The 22,103-nt window shown below is 37.2% G+C and overlaps 1 protein-coding gene across 5 annotated transcripts in view; it reads left to right on the forward strand.

Moving 5' to 3' along the window:
- PPP1R21 (protein phosphatase 1 regulatory subunit 21) overlaps positions 1–22,103 on the forward strand; it is a 31,909-nt gene that overhangs the window by 8,505 nt on the left and 1,301 nt on the right. For 2 of the 5 annotated variants that reach the window (XM_062605860.1, XM_062605861.1), the window contains exons 7-21: positions 707–801; positions 3,127–3,179; positions 5,341–5,490; positions 8,496–8,597; positions 8,675–8,763; positions 9,633–9,769; positions 10,720–10,812; positions 11,935–12,062; positions 12,431–12,583; positions 13,318–13,410; positions 14,518–14,751; positions 16,246–16,281; positions 17,484–17,600; positions 18,492–18,590; positions 20,591–20,719. In XM_062605860.1, coding sequence (XP_062461844.1) covers positions 707–801; positions 3,127–3,179; positions 5,341–5,490; positions 8,496–8,597; positions 8,675–8,763; positions 9,633–9,769; positions 10,720–10,812; positions 11,935–12,062; positions 12,431–12,583; positions 13,318–13,410; positions 14,518–14,751; positions 16,246–16,281; positions 17,484–17,600; positions 18,492–18,590; positions 20,591–20,719 — 1,708 coding nt within the window. Of the gene's footprint in view, positions 1–706; positions 802–3,126; positions 3,180–5,340; positions 5,491–8,495; positions 8,598–8,674; positions 8,764–9,632; positions 9,770–10,719; positions 10,813–11,934; positions 12,063–12,430; positions 12,584–13,317; positions 13,411–14,517; positions 14,752–15,053; positions 15,118–16,245; positions 16,282–17,483; positions 17,601–18,491; positions 18,591–20,590; positions 20,720–22,103 lie in introns of those variants that run through there. The other 3 variants (XR_009962223.1, XM_062605862.1, XM_062605863.1) reach the window with 3 other exon arrangements.

Raw genomic sequence — 22,103 nt, forward strand, 5'->3', positions numbered from 1 at the left:
CAATATACAGTAATCTTTGACATATGCATATAATGCTGGGATATGTTACTATTCATTTCAAAAACCTATATAAATGATATTGGTGATCTTAATTTAGGTTTGCATCTATATACACAATCAAATGCAAGTGAAGTAGATTTAGAGAAAAATCACTCGAGAATGCATCAGAAACATGTTTGCCAGGTCTCTGGTAGTGAGCCATATCATAGTATTTAAATACTGAGCCCTTAAAAGCTTGTGAGGTACTTCTAATAGTGATGTGATATAGTTAAATGAATTATCAACAGCTTGCATGTTAGAATACCACATTGCTTATATAGTAACTAATTTAAAAATCCTTTTGTATTCCCATTCAAATTCCCATAGAAAAGAATATCTCATATAGCTCATACGATAATAGCAGAATTGGAGTATAATGTAAAGGTTAACTCTGAAGTAAGTTGTGATTCTGAAGGATGGACCTTGTGATTTACAGCAGTTTATTGCATCTTTTACAGCATATGTTAGGGATTAAAATACATTAAATATGACATAAAGGAAGAAAAATGATTCCTACTGTCTTATTTCTACTTAACTTCTAGAAAGAGACAGATACCTGTACGTTCAAGGGATCCTTATGATGAGCTGTGGTGTTGGTGATACAGATTAAATTTTGAAGGATTACAATGTGTGTGTGTGGTTTTTTGTTTGTCTTTTTGTTATTTAGCCAGCAACAGTTAAAGAGTCTTCAAGCAGCTTTGGGCAGTAGACTGGAAGAATCTCTATGCATAATCAATGAAAAAGTCCCTTTTAATGACACAAGTACGTATTGCTTTGGTCTGTGTTTCTTGTTTAATTTTGGGTGTCCATCTGGAGGGAAGTACTCCTTATGAATTAAAACATATTAGCTGTAAGAAGTGTTGGATATCTGAACAGACACTTGGTAATTGTAGTAAGTGTTCATAATACCTAATCTTGTTTAATAATCTTAAAATAACAAGGTTTTATATTTACATATATATATATATACCTAATGAAAATCAAGACTTCTGAAGGCTTTTGTGTAATTTGCTACTTGTCTTGATTAGTGTTGACAGAATGTTGTAGAAGATGAAGGAACACTGTCAATTTACTGGTTTCTCCACAAAGATTTCTTCAGTTACTTGTCTCAAAGAGTATTATTTTTGGCAAGGTATATTTAAGAGTTAGAGTAAATTAAAATGGGGATAAACTAATGGCTGCAGAGACGTTGACTTTAATTAATTAATGGGACATTGCACCAATAATGCTCTATACTTAGTACTAGTAGGAAGTCTGTCAACATGTCTCATCTCTGATCAGAGAGCACCCACGCTAGTTCCTGTCCATGGTCTGTCTGGGTCTTATCTATCTTTTCAGAAGAAAAAACACCCTTTGAATCTGGGGACTTATACCAGAAGCAACATTCTTTTCTGCTTCCTTTACAACCGCTACTAGGTAGACTGAAGCGCAGCAGATACCACAGAGTTAAGAGTGCTCAGCCTTTGCACTTCTTTGGTACAAGAATTGATTAGTATGTGCTAGATCAGTGCTGTGTAGTGGATGCTTTTGTAAATAGCTTGAACACGAGGTTTTAGATGGGCAGGCAGCAGTGATGCTAGGAAGACCTGGAATACTGAAAAAGCTCAAAGTAGTGGAGAAGAAGCAGAGAAGTGAAAATAGGCTGTTGAATTTCTAATAGGTTTTATTGGTAGCCTTTGCATTTTCCATTCAGTTTAAAACTTGCTGACAATGTTTTGAATAGCCTTAGGTTCTCTAAAAGCTGATCTGGCAGGTGCTGCAAGAGTGAGGCTTCCAGGTTCTCCACTGGGTTGGCAATTGAGTGAGTCTTGGCTTAGAAACACCAGATCATCTTCTCTTTAGGAAATGTTGACCCTCATATAGCGTGTTATGCTTAGGTGTTGATGTCTTCAGCTGATAACCCTTTTCACTTCTTTCCTCTCACAAAGACCACTTTGCCTGGTATCTGCTGCCTATTTCTGCTTCTCTGGCTTCTTTTTCTGTTTGTTTTGGGTTTTTTTTTTTATGGGTGGTTATCATTGTAGTAAGAACTTTGATGCAAATAATTTATCTGCTCAATAGCATAATGTTTCTGCTTGTGTAGAAAACAGTGGAAATAGTGGAGAGATGATTAGTGATGGAAAAGTGAAAGAAAGTCAGGAAATGTCTGTCTGCTATGGATTTCAACTTACTTGTAGGCTCTGTAGTTGGTTTTAAGTGTAACTGGCAGCTGGCTTCAGTTTTGTAACAATCAAATGACTTGCTGAACGCTAAGCATAATCTTGAGAGTACAAACATGACAAAAAAGATGTTCTAAAGCATTTTACATAGGAGTAAGGATTTGGTAAATCTGGACAGTTACTTGTTCTCAATACAACTACTTCCAATGTGATAACTGCCAAACGTGAATGATACAAAAGGAATGCATGCAGACTTTAAACTGAAGTGATTATTATTCCATTTAATTGAGGATGGATGTGATTGCTTTAAATCTTTAAGACTTTCTAAGCTGTTCTCTAGGTACAAATATCCGTCTACGTCTTTAAAAATTGTGCCCCTCTGTAACTGAATAATTCTGGTTGCTCTAACTGGAACAGAATGCCGAAATGTGGAGAGTACATCTTATTCTTAATTATGAACAAATCAACTATATGCAGGAGCTTAGTTTTTTGAATGTACAAACCATGAAAAACATACATTCAGATTGTCTTATGGTACCTGGGATGTGAATGAAATTTGAAGATCATCTTGAATTCCTTAAAGGTTTTTAGAAACTAACTTTTCACTCTTGTCAGAGATGAATACTGTTCTTTTGGGCACGAGGATTCTGCTCTCAAATTCAGGGTGTTCAGATGGTTAAATAAGGCTTGTAATCGGAGACAAGTATGGAAGTGCTGTCTCTCCACCTAGTCACAATAACAGATCTTAAAGATGTTTATGCCCAATTTATTGAAGCCAGTTGTTTGTATCTTTTGAGTTCATATTACTTACATGAACTCTAATATTACTGCAATGAAATTTCATTTAAAAAAAAAGCCAACCACTATTTACCAATAATTGTTTTTTTAAAAAACCATGCTGTAATAAGTGCATATTTTTGTCTTGTAGGATCTAGCCGATACAATGCTCTGAATGTACCATTACACAACAGAAGATACCAGGTAAGCACTTTCTGTGGCTTTGTATGTGATGACGCAGCTTTCTACACAGATGCTGAACAAAACTAGTCATTTTAGTGACATGAAATTGGCAAAGATAGGCTACCTTCCTACTGTCATGATATTCCAATGGAATTTCTGTCCACGGAGCCTCTGCGCTTTTCAGAATGTAATCTATACTGCTTTTGTGTTGGAGTCAAGTTGTCTGCTTACCTTGCTTCACTAGAGCTAATCTATTGACTTCTGGCTAATGATCACTGTAGGTGTTAACTTGGGCATGCCTTCCTAAAAAGAATGGCAAAAGGGTTTAGTATTTGTCTCTTGGTAAAGTTATATGTTATATGACTTAAACATTTCATTTTTAAATTCTTTGACTTAAATTACATTTTATGTCAGAGAATGTTTGTATTTGTAAACTGCTTGTAATACATAGTTAAGTTATATGAATAATTCTTTTACTATGTCAGCTTGCAGTAAGTTAGGACTTAAACATTTCATTTTTAAAGTTGGTTAAAACTATGTTAGTTTAAAGCTTTTTGTGGAAAAGAAGGGAGTTTGGGTATCTTAAATTACATTTTCCACAAACTGAGCTTCTTTAGTCACATCACTTGAGCCCCAGAGAATGTTTGTATTTGTAAACTGTACCTTGGTGTGTATGCTGTAATACCATGTTAGTTAGTGTTGCTTGCCACTAGTCATAATCCTTTAAGGAATAAATCATGTGTCTTTGAGAACTCTTTATGGTTTGTCTACATTTTATAGGGTATTTCTTGTCAGAGCACCTCTTACTTGCAGCCAAATCACCCTTATTAATGTAAATGTTATTTTAAACCAAGACAGTTTCTGTTTGTTTCTGTAACTTAGATTTCCTTGGGAATGTGGTTTGCTCAGTATTCAAAAATGAGGATTAGTTTTCTGTGAGTAGCTATATATATTAAAGCTTTTTTACAGGAGTGAATCAGATGCCTTGATGCAATCAAAATTTTCCTGTTTTGCTGCCACTGAGGATGGGCTCTGCAGAACTGTTTTTTTTTGTCTCTTTTCTTGTACGATATGCCTCGAACCTTCAAGTTAGTGCATTGAGACGCCACAGTAGAAAGACTTCAGGTAGCTGCTTTCTCCTTTCTTTAGAACTGCCTACAAAGATACCTTGTTCCTCATACGTCTACTGTGGGAACAGGTGACCTCATGTGCAGTTTTGTGATGGAAGTAGCCTTAAATTAACCTGCTGCTGAGTTCTAAGAAAAATCTGAATAACTGCATGAGATGTTTCTCATTTTACTATTTTCTGCTAGCACTGTATCAGCCAGCCTTATGCTTCAGGACCTACAGTCTTGAAAATGCTCCAGGACAGATTTTTATGACCGACTTTGCCAGCAGAGGCAAAATGCTAGTGCATTAGCACAGGCTGCAGTGTAAAGGATAGCAAATCAGTAATGTCTGTTTTTCTTCCTTGCATAGTTAATTAACATACACAAACTGAGTATAATGGCTGCATTAATTACTTACCAACATTCCTGATCCATAATCAAGATTCACTTGATTTAACGCTTCATTAAAGTATTAGGAATACATCTCTGAAGGATAAGTCATTCTTGGATGAAATGTCACTTTAACCTTATTCTCTCCTCTGTAAATCACAAGAGCGTGGTTTTCTTCTTTGACTTTGGTTTTTCAGACTGTTCTATTTAGGATTCATTTCTTGAATACTTTCCTACAGCACTAAAGCCACAGAACAGCGTTATTCATGAGCAGCAGCTCAGTTGTATCCAGGACAGAATAAGAGCTAAGTGTTAGTAGTTAGAAGCAGACACCTTTTATTCTGCCTGAAAACCTCATTGGTTTTTACTAATTAAAAGTTAGGTTTCCTAACAACCAAGTGTTACAAGTTTCTTAACTATCACCACACTGAAAGAACTGAACTGTTGTCAGCAATTAGTCTACTGGACTTTAGAAATCTTAATTTCAAGGATGGTGTCTGTAGTTGTACTAACCTCTAAGTGTTCTTGTGTCTCGTAGTTTGAGAAATGCAGCAGAAGGAAAGCATACCCTTCTGTGTGGCATTGTAGTTTATTCATAAGCTTTAAAAGTGAAGTTAAATATAATTGCAACTATGTATTTTAGGTACATGTCAAGTATAATCATCTTATAACTGTCTTTACAGCTTAAGTTGCGAGACCTTGCTGGCCAGGCACTAGCTTTTGTTCAAGAACTTGTAACAGCTCTTCTGAACTTCCATACGTACACTGAACAGAAGGTCCAGATCTTTCCCATTGATTCTGCAACTGACACTATATCGCCGTTAAATCAGAAGGTAAAGCTTACAGATTTCAGCTACAAGTTTATCAATTATGTGCACTTTCATGTGTGAATGATCTTAGTCATGCAACTGTCTACCACCTCTATTGGAGTGCTGTGAGTGTGCTCCTATGGGGCAGCCTCTCCTGCATGAGGAGTCTTTTTCTGTTGAGTGAATGCAGGTGAGTGTGTAGCTGCAGAGAATTCTCTTTTCCCCTATGCCTCTGCTACGAGAGCAATATGATAGTCAAATCAAGGCTTTGCTTTTTAAGTGCTAAATTTAAATGCATTTGTTGAAAGTTCAGGTGATTTATTTAAAAATACGCAAGTATTGCGCTGCTAAATAGATGCTTGTCTTTGTTATTGTACTGGGGCACGGCAGATGTTGACATGGGAGGTCTTGTGTAAAGTGAAGTAAACTGGATGCATGATAGACTTATGAAGGAAAGAACTTGGACTCTCTTCCCTTGTCAAAACTAACTTTATAATCTGATTTGGGGCTATTTGTAAGACTTTTCCTGTAAGCGTTCTGAAGCTTCAAGTCTCTAAAGTATGTTGAAATTATTAGGAGAAACTTGACCTGTCTCTTCCCATGCAACTCTGTGGGAAGACTTTTCTGAGAATATCATTCAAAGCTGTTAAGCTGAATCTATTGCCTTTCTATGCCATGAAGCATGGAAAAGAACTTTTTGTACAAAATTGCTTTAACATCAGAGTTGTTGACTTCATAGTGCAAGTAGACCTATGTGCATGTAAGTTGCTGGCTGACAGTATTTTCTAATTCAGACTATAATTTCAGTGCAGTTGTTTGTAGGGCTCAGACTTAAGAGACCAAGATGAATGTGACTTGTATTCATCAAATGGCCACGTGTACTGACAATGTTAACTATCATTAAACTTTCCTGTTCTTAGGAATCCCTCCTTTAATCTCTTTGCAGATGAAAAATACGCTTGCAAAGGTGTTTATCCGCTAGAGAAATCACACTCTATTTGTCTTCTCAGTTGTTTATACTATTTGAATCAAGAGTCCACTTTCACAGAGATTCAACATAGATCTTAGTTTAAGAGCATCGTTTTCTTACTTCTGTCACCAAACAAAGTCAAGCTGGCAAATCTTCCTTGTGAAAACTATGCAGCTTTGTCATCTGCCAAATTCTTTGGGGCAGGATCTGTGTCTTGCTTATGTAGCCCAATGTGGTGACTGGCTTCTGCAGATACTACAGCAGTTTACACTAGGGGAATAATATCAGGTTTCTTAGACATCGCTTCTTACATAATTTTTCTTAATGTCCTAGTTAACATTTCTTTGTTGCTTTTCAGCAGAGAACTGATTCCACACAGCTGAAACATGCAACTCTGTCAGAACTGTAATTTGATTCTCCTTTTCTGATAATGGACTTGATTCAGTAGTTCAGGCTTTGTTTGTATTCGTAATTATGTATCTTCTAGTCTGCCCCACGGTGTATTCATGGCCTAATTGCCTCAGTGCATGCTACCTCTCGGGCCTTTTGCTGTGACTTCCCAGCAGTGAAATATCTTTTATTGCTCACTGAAGCTGCTGTTGCCCCAGTATTTTTGATTAATTTATCTGTTTGCTTGGCAAGTGATCTTAGTGTGATCTTGGCTCCTCCACCGAGTGGTTCAAAAACTCTCCCTTAATATGGTAGAGAAAATGAGACAAGTGTCAGGTAGCAGCTTAGCAGAATTGCACTGATTTATTTTTCCCCAACTCCAGGTCTTGTCTGGTGCTTTCAAGCTATTTTCCCTACCAAACATTCAAAGTAGATGTGGACAATTGCCTTCCAGGTTCAAGTATTCCTTTTCTCTTTAAGTATTGGATTGCTGGGTTCTGCTGGGTCTTCAGCATTGTGCCAGATAACTCCAGTCCTCTCTCTTGCAACAGAAGTCAGGAGCACTCTGCATGTGTTATTTCTTCCTCCTTAGATTTAGGAATTTTCCCTAATTCCATCCAGATTTGTGCATGCCTGAATGAGAGCTTGGCATCATTCTTTCTTGTTAACACTGTGTTACTACACTGTAATAATAGAAGGAATTAAATTTTCTCATACCCTATTTGCCTGGGATCTTTAGCTATTATTGTGGTTTAAATAACCAAAGGTGAAGGTATCTTTCTGTGGGATGAAATAAAAACCAAGATCACTTTTGACTACCTATGCTGATCTGTGGAACAAGCTTTTTGTAATGCTATGGTATCAGAATTGAAAGCTGATGGCACTGTTAAGTTTTTTATGTAAGGGTAAATGCTGTTGTTCTCAGGTATACTTTTTTGAAGGTGAAATTAGCCACAGAATTTACTTAAGCAGTTTTTAGCCAACTCAGGCAGTTCTGTGAAGCTGAAATTTCGTAATAGCCCAAACCTGTCCCAGTTCTTGAAAGTAAAAATTTTCCCTTTGATTAGTTACTCCTCCATCATTTGCATTGGCATAACCATGTTTTGACCCCTGTTGAAGACTGGGTACAGATAAAGATTAAAATTAATCTCTTGATCTCAGTTTTAACTTTTAGTTCTTCAATACTTTCCACAGCATAGCTGTGCAAATCAAATGCTTGTGCTGATGTACAGGGCAAGGGCTGAAAGACAAAACAACAGCTGGGAGAAAGGTAGGATAGTTTATTCTGGAGGCTTAATGGTGCATGGATTTAGTCTTAATTTCATGGAGTTAAGGAAGGAATGCCAAGAATGTTTAAACTTATAAAGCAAGGGTTTGGTGTGCTCTGCATGGCAGTTAAAATGAGAGAGGGTGCTGTGGCAAAGCCCTAGGTGGGGTTTTGCCTGGATTTCCATTGCAGTCTTCGCTGTTTCTCACTGTCCCTCAAGGTTTGTGTTTGTGGGTCCTATAGAAAAGGTTGTTGTATGTCACTTCATTGTTATGTCTTATTATTGACATCCCGGGGATCACTTAAAATGCAGGAGCTTTGCTAAAGCGGACCGCTCACTTGTTAACATGAACAGTTTGCAAGAGCCTTCAGCAACCACCATTTAAAAATCCCTGTGCTCAGTTCTCACAGTATCTTCATGAAAACGCTTCCTATGTTCGCCCTCTGGAGGAAGGAATGCACCACTTGTTTGAGAGCATTACAGAAGATACCGTGACGGTCCTGGTAAGATTTCTTGGGTTTACTATTGAAAAAAGATTTTTACAGAGCAAAAATATTTATGTGTTTGTTTTTCCTTTCAGGAAACAGCTGTGAAATTGAAGGGCTTCTCAGAACACTTAGCTTCCTACCTAGGCTTTTTAAGAAAGATTCTTCCTTATCAATTGAAAAGGTACTTTTGATTTGATAGATTAAATTAAAGGGGCACTAAGTGTCAGGTATGCAGCATTATTGACATCTACAACACAAATATCAAGTCAACCTTTAAAGCACATTGTCTTAAAAGGCAGAACCTTTAATTTTTTATTTCCTGCTGGTTTTTGAGGATTTAGGTTATGCATGTTTGTTCACTGGGCATTACAGCTAAATATATGTATTTTAAAGCCTTTTTCCCCCTCTCACAGATGAGACTTTAATGAAAGCTGAACAGATTTTAACGTTTCTTAATATTGTTCAATAGCATTGATACTATTCAGGGATGATACACTGAAACTGCTCATTTCTTCAGCCTGTCTGAAGATTATTTATCATACAGTAAATATAGCAGTGTGGTAAAACTTGGCCAGATGCACATCCCTTCTGCTGTGAAGATCTTTGTTCTGGAGTGGGTCAAAGGGAAGAGAATTACCAATGTAAAGGGCTACTTGAAAAGAGGTTTTGAATTAAGGAAGGAGAAAAAGCTTGTTTTGTGCCGCCTTTGTACCTGTTCTCCTGCTCCTTAGGAAGCAAAAGGTAAATTACATGTAGTAGAGGCAAAAGCCTTTAAACTGATGCAGTCAATTCCTTGCTGTGAGTGTAAACCATTCCTTAGGCCTGAAGGCCCTAGGACAGGGGGTAGTACACACACACAGAGTAATTTTCATGTATTGCTAGGTTACTTCGATATGTTAACCTTTCTAAAATAAACTCCTAGTCCATTGTTGCTTAGGGGTAGGGATGTAGACGACACTGGTAATCTACTTCAAAGTCATGAACTTGATTTTTTTGTTTTTTTAAGATAATTTCTCACTTCTTAAAAAAAATAAATTCGTATGTTCCTAGTTTGGAAGAAGAGTGTGAGTCTTCTCTTTGCACAGCTGCTTTAAGAGACAGAAATATGGAGCTACACAGAGACATGAAAAGGTTGACTGCAGTCTTTGAGAAGCTGCATACATACGTTAGTCTTCTTGTGTTACCAAGTAAGTGCTAGTTTTGGCTCAATTGGTTACATTGAGGTTGGAAGGTACTAGCTTTTTCCTTTTGGGTTAGTATTGAGGTTCTTGGAGGTTTGTTTGGTTTTGGGTTGTTTTTTTTGTATGTGTGTGTGTTTTGTTTTTAGCCACCTCTGTGACAGAGGCAAAAATAATTAATGCTACTTTGTAGGTACAGTCTAAACTATGGGGCAAGTGAGTTCAGCCTCACAGCTGAACTTTGTGGCTTGGAGCCTGAGTGTGCTCCAGAGTGTTTCTTTAATCCTCCACACTCTTCCTTCTGGCTAGACACGAGCATGGTGCAGGCCTGGAAATTAGCAAGCAGTCAGATGTACCACATTTTAGGTAGTCATAGTTAGCTGTAGAGGAGAAGTAGTGACTGTGGATTTTTATAGTATGATTGACAGTGTCTTTTGTCATCCTTTAATCATGTAGTTAGTAAACTACACTTTATTACTAATTGCACTTCCAGTTCCTTCTGTTCATAAGATTATTAAACTACAGCTCTCATGGCAATGACTAAAATTGGGTAAAAACTTTGTGTGTATGTGGGGAAACTACCTCCAAATGTGTACTGTAAAGAATAAGGAAACAGTTAGTATGTAGCTTCAGGTTATTTCAGTCTTCACTCTTTAGAAGGACCCAGATGGTCCTTCCTACAGCAGTGAACATGTAAATCTTTCTGCATGTGTAATTGTTTTTTGAGACCAAACCAGCTGATATTTGTAAAATCTGAATGAATTTGGGGGAACTTTGAAGTCTTTTACCTGCCTACTCTCTCAAAATCTGGTATGTCTACTTTTGAGATTGAATCTCTTATGATTCTCACACCCCATGCAAATGTTTCTAGTAGATGGAAATTGGATTACTTTCAAAGCTAACTCTTCATTCATGGTCAAATCTTAGTGGTGTTTTTCCTTCCTACATTGTATTCTTAGGTACAAAACCAGAAGGACTTCTTAGGACAAATTACAACTTGGTGTTTACAAACATTGCTGCAAGTCTTCATGGATTTCATGACATTTTAAAAGGTGAGAGTACAGGAGTACTGTTATGTTTCAGCTCTGTTTCTTTCTGTTTAACATAGCACACATGTATTCTGTCTGTTACAATGTTGAATGTGTAATATGTGATAAAACTGGTTTGTTTCACCTTTACAAACTAAGATAAGAAACCAGAGCTACTAACTACTTGTTTTGGACATGCATGCATGTTTTTCACTCCTGTTCTGTTAGATTTGCTCTTCTAAGTTGCTAGAATGCTTAATTTTGGTGCTCTAGATCTTCCTGAGCAGTATCACTTTACTTTCTGAACTTCATTGATCTAGGGGAAATAGAATACATGTATGTATTTCCCCTGCTTTCATACTGTTGACATAGCACCTGCCTTCAAAGTGGAATTTTAGCTTACTGTGTATAGGTTTATTACTATTTTTTACATGAATATATAACCAAAGCTTACAAGGAAGGCTGTGTTCTTTTTGAAACTTAAGTTACTCCTTGAAAATGGCTTATCTTCCTTTTTTTAAGGAGTTTTACAGAAAATGTGTTATGTGCTAGAATTTCTGTACCATATAGCACTTCCCACAGAGAAAATAGGTGAATTGTTTTATTGCTAGTCAACTGTTTAAACATTAAGCTTTTATAATTTTAAGCAAAATTGAGAGATTGTTTTGTTTATAACATCAACAGCATAGCTCCATTTTGAAGAGTCCCTGTTTTAAAAAAAGATTAGAGATTGTCCCTCTAACAAAATGAGACACACCCAGAGTTTTATAGCATAGATGAGCTGATTGAAAAATACCTTGTACCTTTTAACACAGTTAGTATAATGTAAAATCAACCCAGCTTATACTTTACTTTGCTTTTCTTTATTTCCTTTGTAAAAGCACTGAGGAAAACTCATTAGAATTCATTAGCTAGCAACAGAAATGTTGTACTTAACATCTCACACTCCCATACTCCAGAATGCTTTATTTGTTCCTTCTCTCCTTCTTTCTCAACCCAAACTAATTTCCAGCTGCTTAAGCTTGCCTCAAATTGCACTTTTTGGTGGTGGTGACCTGGGATTTTTCCATTCTGTAGCAATAGTATTTTATTGTCAAATAAAGTTGAAATTAATTAGTGTATTTAAGATATCTTTTCTTTTTGTAGATATTTCCAAGCACTACAGTCAGAAAGCTGCTTTAGAACAAGATGTTCCAACTGCCACACAGAAACTCATAACTACAAATGACTGTATTTTATCCTCTGTTGCTGCTTTAACAAATGGAGCAGGCAAGGTAATGGATTTTTTTGTTTCAATAAAATGCCCTGCCTTGTGCAGGTTTAGAAAAATCCCCACAACTTAAGTGAATGATTTGGAAAATCTATGTATGCCTCTAATACTAATAATTTATCAGGTGTGTTCTGAGGTATTTTCAGGCTACAAGTTAAAAACAACTGAATGGGTGATAAAAGTAGGAACTGTGGAGAGAATGCTTTACATTAGAAAGGTCTAAGTTATGTGGAAGAGCCTGTAGCCTGCTTGAAATTCTTGTTGTGAAGTCCTGTTTCACTCAATACTTGTTTTTCTCTTGAAAGAGTAATTGCCCTGATGAATCATTCTGGCCAATTTAATTCAAAAAGTGACTTTTCCTGATCTGTCTAGATTGCCTCGTTCTTCAGCAACAACTTGGATCACTTCACTGCTTCACTGAGCTATGGCCCTAAAGGAGGAACAGAGTTCATCAGCCCTCTTTCAGCTGAGTGTATGCTGCAGTACAAGAAAAAGGCGGTTGCTTACATGAAGTCTTTGAGGAAGGTTTGTTCAGCTGTCATGCTTGCACAGAGAGGAAACAATTCTGTTGATAATTGGTTTTGCTAAAGAGAATACAAACTAAGGATTTTGGGCATTTGGAATGGATGAGACTCTTTGAATGAGAATCTTTGGCTGAGCAATAATGCTGTTGAAAATTTTAGAGAACATAGTTCTCTGAGGTATGTGCCAATTCTGCCATTACCCATTTCCAGTAATTATTTCTTTGCCAAGACTCCAAGGAGAAAGAGGGTAACTGCTTAGTTAAATTTCCTCCCATATTCACCAGGAATATAGAGTGAATGACATCATATTCTTACACTTGCATTCACTGGAAGGCAGTGGAGAGCAGCAGGAAAAAAAGACGGCTGAAAAGGAGGTGTGCTGGAGCAAATGTGCTGACCCAAAGGACTGGACAGTCCCATGTCTCCCTGTTGACTCCATCAAAATCAACAATTATGTGACGGTGTGGTTAACAGTTGTTAAATCACTTTGCTGCAGTATCTGTAAAGTAGGCCTTAGGATGCATTTGATCACTTTTTAATCAGGTGTGCATATTGGGGTGGTGGTCTTTTGTGAACTCAGACTATACTTTTTTGTCTTCTGGCTGGTAAACACTTAAAAAATGGTTTTGTTTTTTTTTTCCCTTTAAAGTAAGAATGGCAATAAGAAGGTAAGTGTAGAATACATAATCTGATCTACTCAGAAACATGTTTTGAGGTTTCTTTATCATTCTGCAGCCTTGTGCAGCTTCAGTGCCTTATGAAGAGGCTTTAGCCAATCGCAGAGTTCTTCTGAGTTCTACAGAAAGCAGAGAAGGTCTTGCACAACAGGTATTCTGGTATAAATTTTACTAACATGTATGATAGTGTATTTTGTAAAGGTAAAGTAGTATCAAATAGTCTCCACATTTATGCATGTGGTTGTTTGTACGTATATATGCATATACTTGAGCACTGTAGATGTCCTGTAGAGTTTTGAAAGTAAAATTTATCCTTGTCAGGCTGGGTTATGCAAAACTTGTTCTGTACTTGCAGAATGTACATGTAGTTATAAAAGACAGGATAATGTCTTTGTTGTCTTTGTTTATAAATACAGTAAGTCAGGCAATCTTTAGTAATTCAAATAAATGCAAAATAAAGAATAAGGTATACTGACATATTAATTTCTAGTGTCATGTACTGCTGCGAGTGCTTTTTTTGGACTACGTAGGTTTTATTAGCACTGGTAAAGAACAAAGATTTTCCTTTTCAGTTAGTCTGTTAATAGAGTACAGTTTATCAGTCTTGCAATATGCATAGATACATAATTTTTGCCCATCATCTCATGTGAATGAGACTAACTGATCAACGCTAGAACATCTTTTATTAGCTTGAATGCTCAGACTATGCTTGAGTCACCATCATAGAACTCCTATGAAGAAAAAGAACTTTATTGGTGTGGGCCTTTTTTGTAGTGGCCAGTATTCAAAGTGTATTAGTAGGGGTGGGATGAATTCCAACAGAGTTGTGTGGAGTGATGTGATACGTAGTGTTCCATAATTGATTTTTTTTAAATCTCGACAAGTGGGTTCTTATCAGGACAAGTGTAAGGTGAGACTGACAGGAGGGGAGAGGTTGTTTCTAGCACAGAACAAGACAGTGCTGGTGCCAGGCACATATCTTTCAAGCTTTCATCAGATTCTTCCCTGCTTTGTTTTTTCACCTAATCATGTTGCCTGTTCTATGAGCTGCAACTTTGTGATGCGTGTTTCAGATGAATTAAGTAACACGGTCATTTATGAGAGATGACCACAGTTAAATGTGCAGCTGAAATCGGTAGTTACCTGCTGCATTATTCATTAGCTCACTTACGTAATAATACAGTCTCAAACATTTCCTGTGTGGCTTTCACACCCCCCGGTGTTCAATAACCTGGCCTGTAAACTTTCCCTCCTAAAGGTCCAGCAGAGTTTGGAGAAAATTGCAAGACTTGAACAAGAAAAAGAACACTGGATGTTAGAGGCCCAGCTAGCTAAAATAAAGCTAGAGAAAGAAAACCAAAAACTGAAGAACTCTCTTAGTGGACATTTAACTGAAACTATACAAGACAATTCTGTTTTGCCAAATGTAGCTGAACAAAAGAAGGAAACCACAGAAAAGAGTCTGAGGGAACCTATTAGGAGTACTAGTCTGGTAAGTGCCCCTCTTTCTTCAATAGAGAAAAATCCTTTTTCTTTAGTAGTAGTACTATTTGATCAGTGGAACACTAATAATGAAACCTTTTTTGATTGTGTTGAAATGCATTCACACTTGGGCTCCCTGTATTTGCAAAGCTACTTGCTAATGCTTTCTGCAGAGTTTGGAACTTACTGGATTTTTGAGACTTTGTTCACTGTTTTTAGTATCATGGTGATATTTTTGTAGTTCAATACCTGTGTGACTTAGGGAGAAATAATAGGCAATTAACTCCTAAATTTTTCTTATTTCTTAATCAGGAAGCCTTGCAAGTAATACATGTCTTGGCTCTGTTCTGAATTTCCAATACTTACTCATGTCTAGGTATGTTTTAAGCAAACAGAAGTAGGTAATTAGTATTTTTAAATGGGTTAAGACTTATTACAGGTCAGTTTACTATAGCTTAATTTTAACCTGAAGCTGCTCAAACTTTCAGTGTTTTCTGGAGCATTAATTTTTATGTAACCTTCATAGCTGCATACAACTGGGATTCAAGAACTGCCTTTGAATATGGCATGCAACATGTCCTTGCTCTTTTGTGCTGGTAAATGGCTTTTTCCTGTTTATTACTAGAATTTAAAAGGGGTTGGCCTTTCCTCTGAATTACCAGTTCTGAAGTGGTATTAAGAGGGATGTCATCTGTAAGAAATAATCACTCTACTCAGCACTCAATAGAATTTCCCTCTCCCTCCCACACCCCCTTTCCTTTCCAGATCCAGGATAAAAATGACCAATGGATTGTTTTGAAATCCCTGATCTTGAAGTAAACTTGCATCTTAAGTTTTTGATCCTCTGTTTTATCTGTTAGGAATTTGAAGAAAATGGCTTTTTCTAGTTACAATGTTTAATGCAAAACAGGTCAACATATGGGGTAAATATTTTGCATTTACCTAAGTATCCATTCCTGTTGAGATCAGAAAAACCCCTCTCATTTCTCTGTGAAAATATTCTTCCATTAAGCTAGTTATTGGCATACACTCACCTGCTAGAGTTCTGTCAGTGCTTTGTAGCGAACTGGCCATGTAATTCGCTAGTCGAAGTGAAAAGAAGGGAATTCAGGAGGTACTAAAGAAATCCAAGTTGTATTTCTTTGCTGTAAGATATGCAAAGTAATGTTTCAATATACTACCATGCCTTTGAATTAGTTTAATGAAGCAGTTGCATAACTGTACAAAATAGCAGTGTCCTGTTGTTTTTATTGTTTTTTCCCTGTGTGCATCGTAAGGAAAAGGATATATTTGCAGAGTTGGTGTCAGCTTTAATTCTGTTCAAGGCTTTCATGTTATTGTCACCCATGTTTGTTACAGGTAGAAATACTTAAATCTGGTTTTGGTTTTAATTGTGAGAGTTTTTTTAATTTAAAGTCCTTCTATGACTGAAGCTGAAGTGACTTGGAGTTATGGTATCTATTTTTGCAGTTCTCACTTAAGTGTATTTTCTTCCTTGTTCTAGATTGGAATGTTGACTATAACTACTGATAATGAAAAGGTAATCTGTTTTAAACATTATCAGTGTACATCTGGTAAATACTTCAATTCTGGTTCTGTTAAATTTATTTCAAAGGTCTGATTACCAAGAATGATGATGTATAATGGCATGAATCACCCATGTAGTCTTAATACTGTATGTTCAGGTTTCTGAAATCCATGCATTCACTTCCTTCTGTTTAGTGAACTGTTATCTCTTATTTATGTAAGCAGTTTGGAGCAGTGGGAGCTATAATCCAGGTCTTATCTGTGACTTGAGGAAGGCATTGCTGTGTTTGTACTTCAGTAACCCTAACTGCATTCCAAACCTCAATTCCTAACCGTTGGGGAAGAGCTTAAGCTGCAAATAAGTCACTGGCTGTAGTGCCTGGTGTTTAACACTTAAGTACAGGCTATCCCAGACTAGAGGTCACACCAAAAGAAACATGGAATCAGCTGTCAGACTAAATGTTAGCTCTTTATTTAGCACAGCAATAGTGTAATGCTTGCCCCAGTAGGAACTTAGCAGCATAAGATTCAGTACTTTCTGCTCATAATTCAGAGAAGTGATGTGTATCTTAGTTTATTCCTCCTCCTTTTTTTTCTGAAGGTGTGATTAAAAGGGGTGGGGGGCGGATAATGACTGACACAAATGCTAAAAAGCTCCTGTGTCGGTTATTATCTGAACTTGAAGGTAATGACAAGTTACGTGAAAGCTGCTTTTAGTGGGCTACTCTGTAACTTACAGCGAACTGGCAAGTTGTCTTGGTATGTTTATTTGTTTTTAAAGTTCAAATGTCTAGAGAAACTTCTGAAACATACAACATTAGAAATAGTTCTGACTATTGGGAGCTTCTGAAATTCAGTTCTGTGAAGGAATTCTTCTGTGGGAAGAGCCATTTCTGTGGGAAGTTTTAATGTGGGTGAAAGCAGTTCACTTCTGCATTGGATTTTCATCTTTGTCAGAGACTTGGTATGTTGAATTAAGCTAACTACTTACCTCTCTGTCAGCCCTTTGTCTGGTCACTCTGATGGTGACTCTTGATGTGACAAGTTGCAGAGTGACCTGCTATAACTTCTGTTGTGTTTGGAGAATGTAATGTTTTTGGGTAGAGCAGCCAGGCCTCAGGAGGGAAGAAAAGTTAGCATAGAGGGCAATGTTGTGATGTAAGTATTCAGTCTGAGAGCCATAAATGTCTGTCTGTGTAAATTTTGGTTTGCCAGACTCCAGATGTTGAGTCTCGTGAAGATCTGATAAAAAACCACTATATGGCAAGGATAGCAGAACTTACATCTCATCTGCAGCTTGCTGACAGCAAATCGGTACACTTTCATGCTGAGGTGAGCATATGTCTATACTGAAATCAATAAATCCCTTTTGCATGTTATGATAATGAGTTTAAATATATGGAACATAGTCTTTCATAAAAATCTGTTCCTGGTATGTTTTTTGCCTCTTGTGTAGTATGCATAAAAATGGATGCTGTAGAAAGACATACTTAAATAAATCCTTTGGTAGCCTTGTCTTGGGTGTATTAATAAATACAGTGTATGTCATGTATAGGCATGTTCATAAAAGCTGAAACAGCTGGCTTTAGTTACCAAGCTGGTTTTGACTTAGTGATGCTGATGTCATTCAAAAATGAGTGTATCTTGAAGTGATGAAGCAGTTCTCTGAGAAATTGGTTCTTAGACATAAGTTCTAATTAACTTCAGGCATTAACAAAATGATTTGTTGTATCTATGGTTTCCCGTTTTCATTGCAAACCATGAGGTATTTTTTCTTGAGAGTAGTGGCCATTTCAGTTTGTAATTAACTGATGTGGAATATACCATAGCCTCCAGGTTAACAGAGGAAATTATACTAAATGTCTTTTAAAGGTAGATGACATGGTGTGGAGGAACCATGTTTCTCTGATACTCTTGCCATGTATGAAGTGAGTTGTTTGTGTTGCTTTTCACTTAGGACATATTTCCTAGCAATTATATGCTAAATAAGATATATTTAGAGGATTGGCAAGATGGTAATTCTGTAAAATGAAACAGAAGTGTAATGTTAACTATTCCATTACCTTTGCATTTAAAAAATGCGCACAAGCTCTGACTAAATTTCTTGAACTCTAAGGATTACAGAAAGATGGAAACATCCAAGGCAATCAGTTAAAGATGGCATAAAGTAATACTCTGAAACTTTCCTCCCTTCTGTCTTCCCTATCCTGTTCTGATTGACAGTGTCGAGCGCTTGCCAAAAGGTTGTCTTTAGCAGAGAAGTCCAAGGAATCGCTCACGGAAGAGCTGAAGCTAGCTAGTCAAAACACCAGTAGGTTACAGGTAAGTAAAAAGTTGTATAGTATAATGGAAGCATTTTGTAAGCGTGTGTAAGGGGAAGTTGGAGGAGAAAAATTGGAGCCATCAAGCGTGGTCATGCCTTTATTAGGTCCTTATATGATGTAGAAGCTCTAATGGTTGGTAGAGAAGAGACTTAAATAAGATACTTCAAATCGCAGGTTTAAAGTTGAACATCTTTGCAAGGAGAAAGTTACAGTAGCCAAGCCTGTGTTTCAGCACACTTGAGTCAAGGCTTTTTGTGAAAATGGCTTTTTTAATGTCAAAAGGTGTGGTTGTGTGGCTGATTTCAGATGACACAGTGAGCTCATTATCGTTTGTAGCATTTGGGACTGAAAGTCTTAAAAATGCCAGGGTGTTTTTTAGACATGGATAGCTTAATATTAAACAAATGTAACTTTAGGGTAATCTTTAAGAAGCCTTTCTTAACAACAGATAATAAACTCTTAACCCAGACATCCTGTAAATGTCCTGCCCCTTTGCCCTGCCCCTCCACACAGCTGAGAAAGGGGGCAGTACTAAAGTGTATATAAATATTCAGTTCATAAATGCCTTTGTGTTTTCTTTATGTTCAGTTCATATCTTTATTGCTCATCTGTACCTAAAATGCTCCATACAGGCAGTTAACAAAATGATCTAAAGAATTGTTAATAAACATAGCGTTCTTTTGATTTTTCTTTAACAAATTCCACAGTCAGTATCCAACTTGGCAGCATGAGATGTTCATCTCCAATTACATATTAACATCCTAAGAAAAGATAGCAGGTTTACCATTTGTATGTTTAGTAGTCTGCATAATACCGAATCATGGAATAGGTTGGAAGGGTCCTCTGAAGGTAATCTGGTCCCCTCCTATGGTCAGAGCAGGGAGAGTTCAGATCAAGCCATCCTGACCTTCTGCCACGACTGCTCCACTTCCTAAGCATTGTACTGTTCTTTGCTTTGTTCTTGATCGTTCAGCTTTGCTGGGCCCCTTTAACTTCCAGAGCAGTTTTACCTGGGATCTTGCCAAACAGACCTTGGAAAAGCCAAAATCTGCTCTTCTTAAATCTAGGGTTGCTGTAATTCTACTATTCATCTTGCTTCCCTCAGAATCTTAAATTCCACTAACTCCTGGCTGCTGCAGCCAAGGCTACCATTGGCTTTCACATCCCTGACCAGCTTTTCCTTATTTGTGAGTAGCAGGTCCCCAGAGAGCATCTCCTAGGCCAATTGATCACTGCTGCCAGGAAGTTCTTTACTACACTGAAGAGAACCCCTGAATTGCTTGTGTTACACCTTGTTGCCCTTCCAGGAGATGTCAGAATAGTTAAAATTCATCATGAGGATCATGATCTTGGCGTTGAGAGTTTTTTATCTGCTGGTAGCAGATACCTGCCATATCAACCTTGTTTTCTCCTCTGATCCCTATCTATAAGATCTTAATTGTCTTTAAAACACTCCTTCATGTAAAGCATGATTTATCCCATTTTATGCTGTCCTTCCTGAAGCATCTGTATCCCTCCATTGCTGAATTCTAGTCACTCATGCAGTCACTCATAGATGTGCAGTATCCCACCATGTGTCTCTAATCCCAGAGAGGTTATAGCTCCACAACTGCATGTGGCTTGCTGATTCCTTCAGCTTTGTATGCCATTTGTGTTCATGTACAGGCTGTGCTCTAACCCTAGAAACTCCACTTGTTTGTTGGCTGGAAGCAGTGTTGGAAAACTTAGCTGTGTTAGTCTTTTGTGTAAGCCATAAAATGTAGGGAGGGGTGTGGAAATTACAAAGGAAGCAGAGTAAAAATAAAGAGTGCAGACCATGCATGAGACTTAAAAGAAAAATAGCTATTGATTTTCTTTCATAAAGTATTTTTTTTCAATGATTTAATTGCACACATTCAGCATTAAAATGTAGCTTATTAAGTGGAGGTAGAAGTGAGCTGCTTTGCCACTTTTCATTAATACTGAGCAAAGGCTTGTGGTTGTTTTTTTTCCCCTTAGGATGAATTGATGACAACAAAGAGAAGCTATGAGGATCAGTTAAGTATGATGAGTGACCATCTCTGCAGTATGAATGAAACCTTAACTAAACAAAGGGAAGAGATTGATACACTAAAGATGACTAGTAAGGTAAGTTGCAAGGTGGCCATTTGGCTAAAGTTTGGAGTTCTGTGGGTGGCATTCAGCATTCCTGCAGCACTAACCTTTATCAAACCAATTGTAGTTCTTATTCTCAGCCAATTGGAAAGAAAACTCCAAACCTGTGAACATAAATGCACACTGAAGTTCTTTTCCAAGCAGGGAGTCTACCCATTTATCAGAAGCAAGTTTTTGACTTACCTTAGTGTTAATGATGAAAAACACAGAAGTCTGCTGTTTTGAACAGTCAGTGATTAATCCATGCTGTATCTTTATTCTGACAGTTCTAGGGAGATGTCTAGGCAGATGTTGTGAGGGCCTCTGTCCTTCCCTCATCTGGCTGTGAAACCAATAAACTAGCATTATTCTCCTTAACTGTGGAATGTATGGAAGGAGGTTTCACTGAAGGGTTAAAAATAATTTAAAAATACATGTTTTGATTAAAGATCCTGTGATGGGGATTTTAATTTTTTTAGGGTAAACTCTTCCCCCCACTTACAAAACACTTTTCCTTCAGATACCTGAGTGGCTTGACTTGGCATCGTAATCTTTAAAACTACATTTTGTTGTCCAAGCTCTTGTGTTTTTAGAGAGAAGCTCTTGGCTGCATAGTGACCATAGCACTTGATGTTTTTATAAGATGTGTTCTGGAATTTTTCACTTGTCATACTTTTAAGACTTGAAGTGGTTCTCTCTGTAAGGAGGGAGTTCAGAATCTCACAACAGTACATTCAGGTTTTCAAATGCAGAAGGCGACTGGGTTGAAATCAAAGCGATGAAGTTCAAGCCATTATCACTTGGAGAGGGTTGCTGGTTAGTTTAAAAACAAGTGTTATCTTCAGGAAATAGGAAGGCGGAGAATTGCCAGCAAGTAACTATTGTACAGAAGTTTATTTTAAGCTACACGTTTGCTTTGTGGAATTGTTGCAAGTCAAATGTGAGTTGGTTCGTTGTAGAACAAATTCATTGCTAAAGTAGGAAGAGTTTGTATAGCCCAAGTTAAATTTGTTTTGGAACAAAAGGATAGGGTGGGGGGTTAATTTTAATTTGAGGCAGTTATCCTATGAGGTTTATATTTGACATAGCACTTACATGAATTATGATTTAACTTACCTTCACTGCCCTTGCAGTATTAGTGATGTTGATACAATTCACTGTCTTGGGATGTAATTCAGATGTCTTCTTTTCTACAGATTTCACTTAAAGTAAAGTACTGTTGTGCTTATTTGAAGTATATGGTACTTTCCTGTCATGCCTGTAAAGATAAGAGGGATTTTCAGATCAAGCAGTTACAAACTTCCATTATTAAAAGACTGTTTGAGTTTGACCATACTTCTTTGCTGTAGACACAAATTATCAGACATAAGGATGTATA

Source organism: Pezoporus occidentalis, unplaced genomic scaffold, assembly GCF_034315485.1.
Source record: "Pezoporus occidentalis ecotype Australia unplaced genomic scaffold, CSIRO_AGI_Poc_V1 ctg93, whole genome shotgun sequence".
In the NCBI taxonomy this organism is placed as follows: Eukaryota; Metazoa; Chordata; class Aves; order Psittaciformes; family Psittacidae; genus Pezoporus; species Pezoporus occidentalis.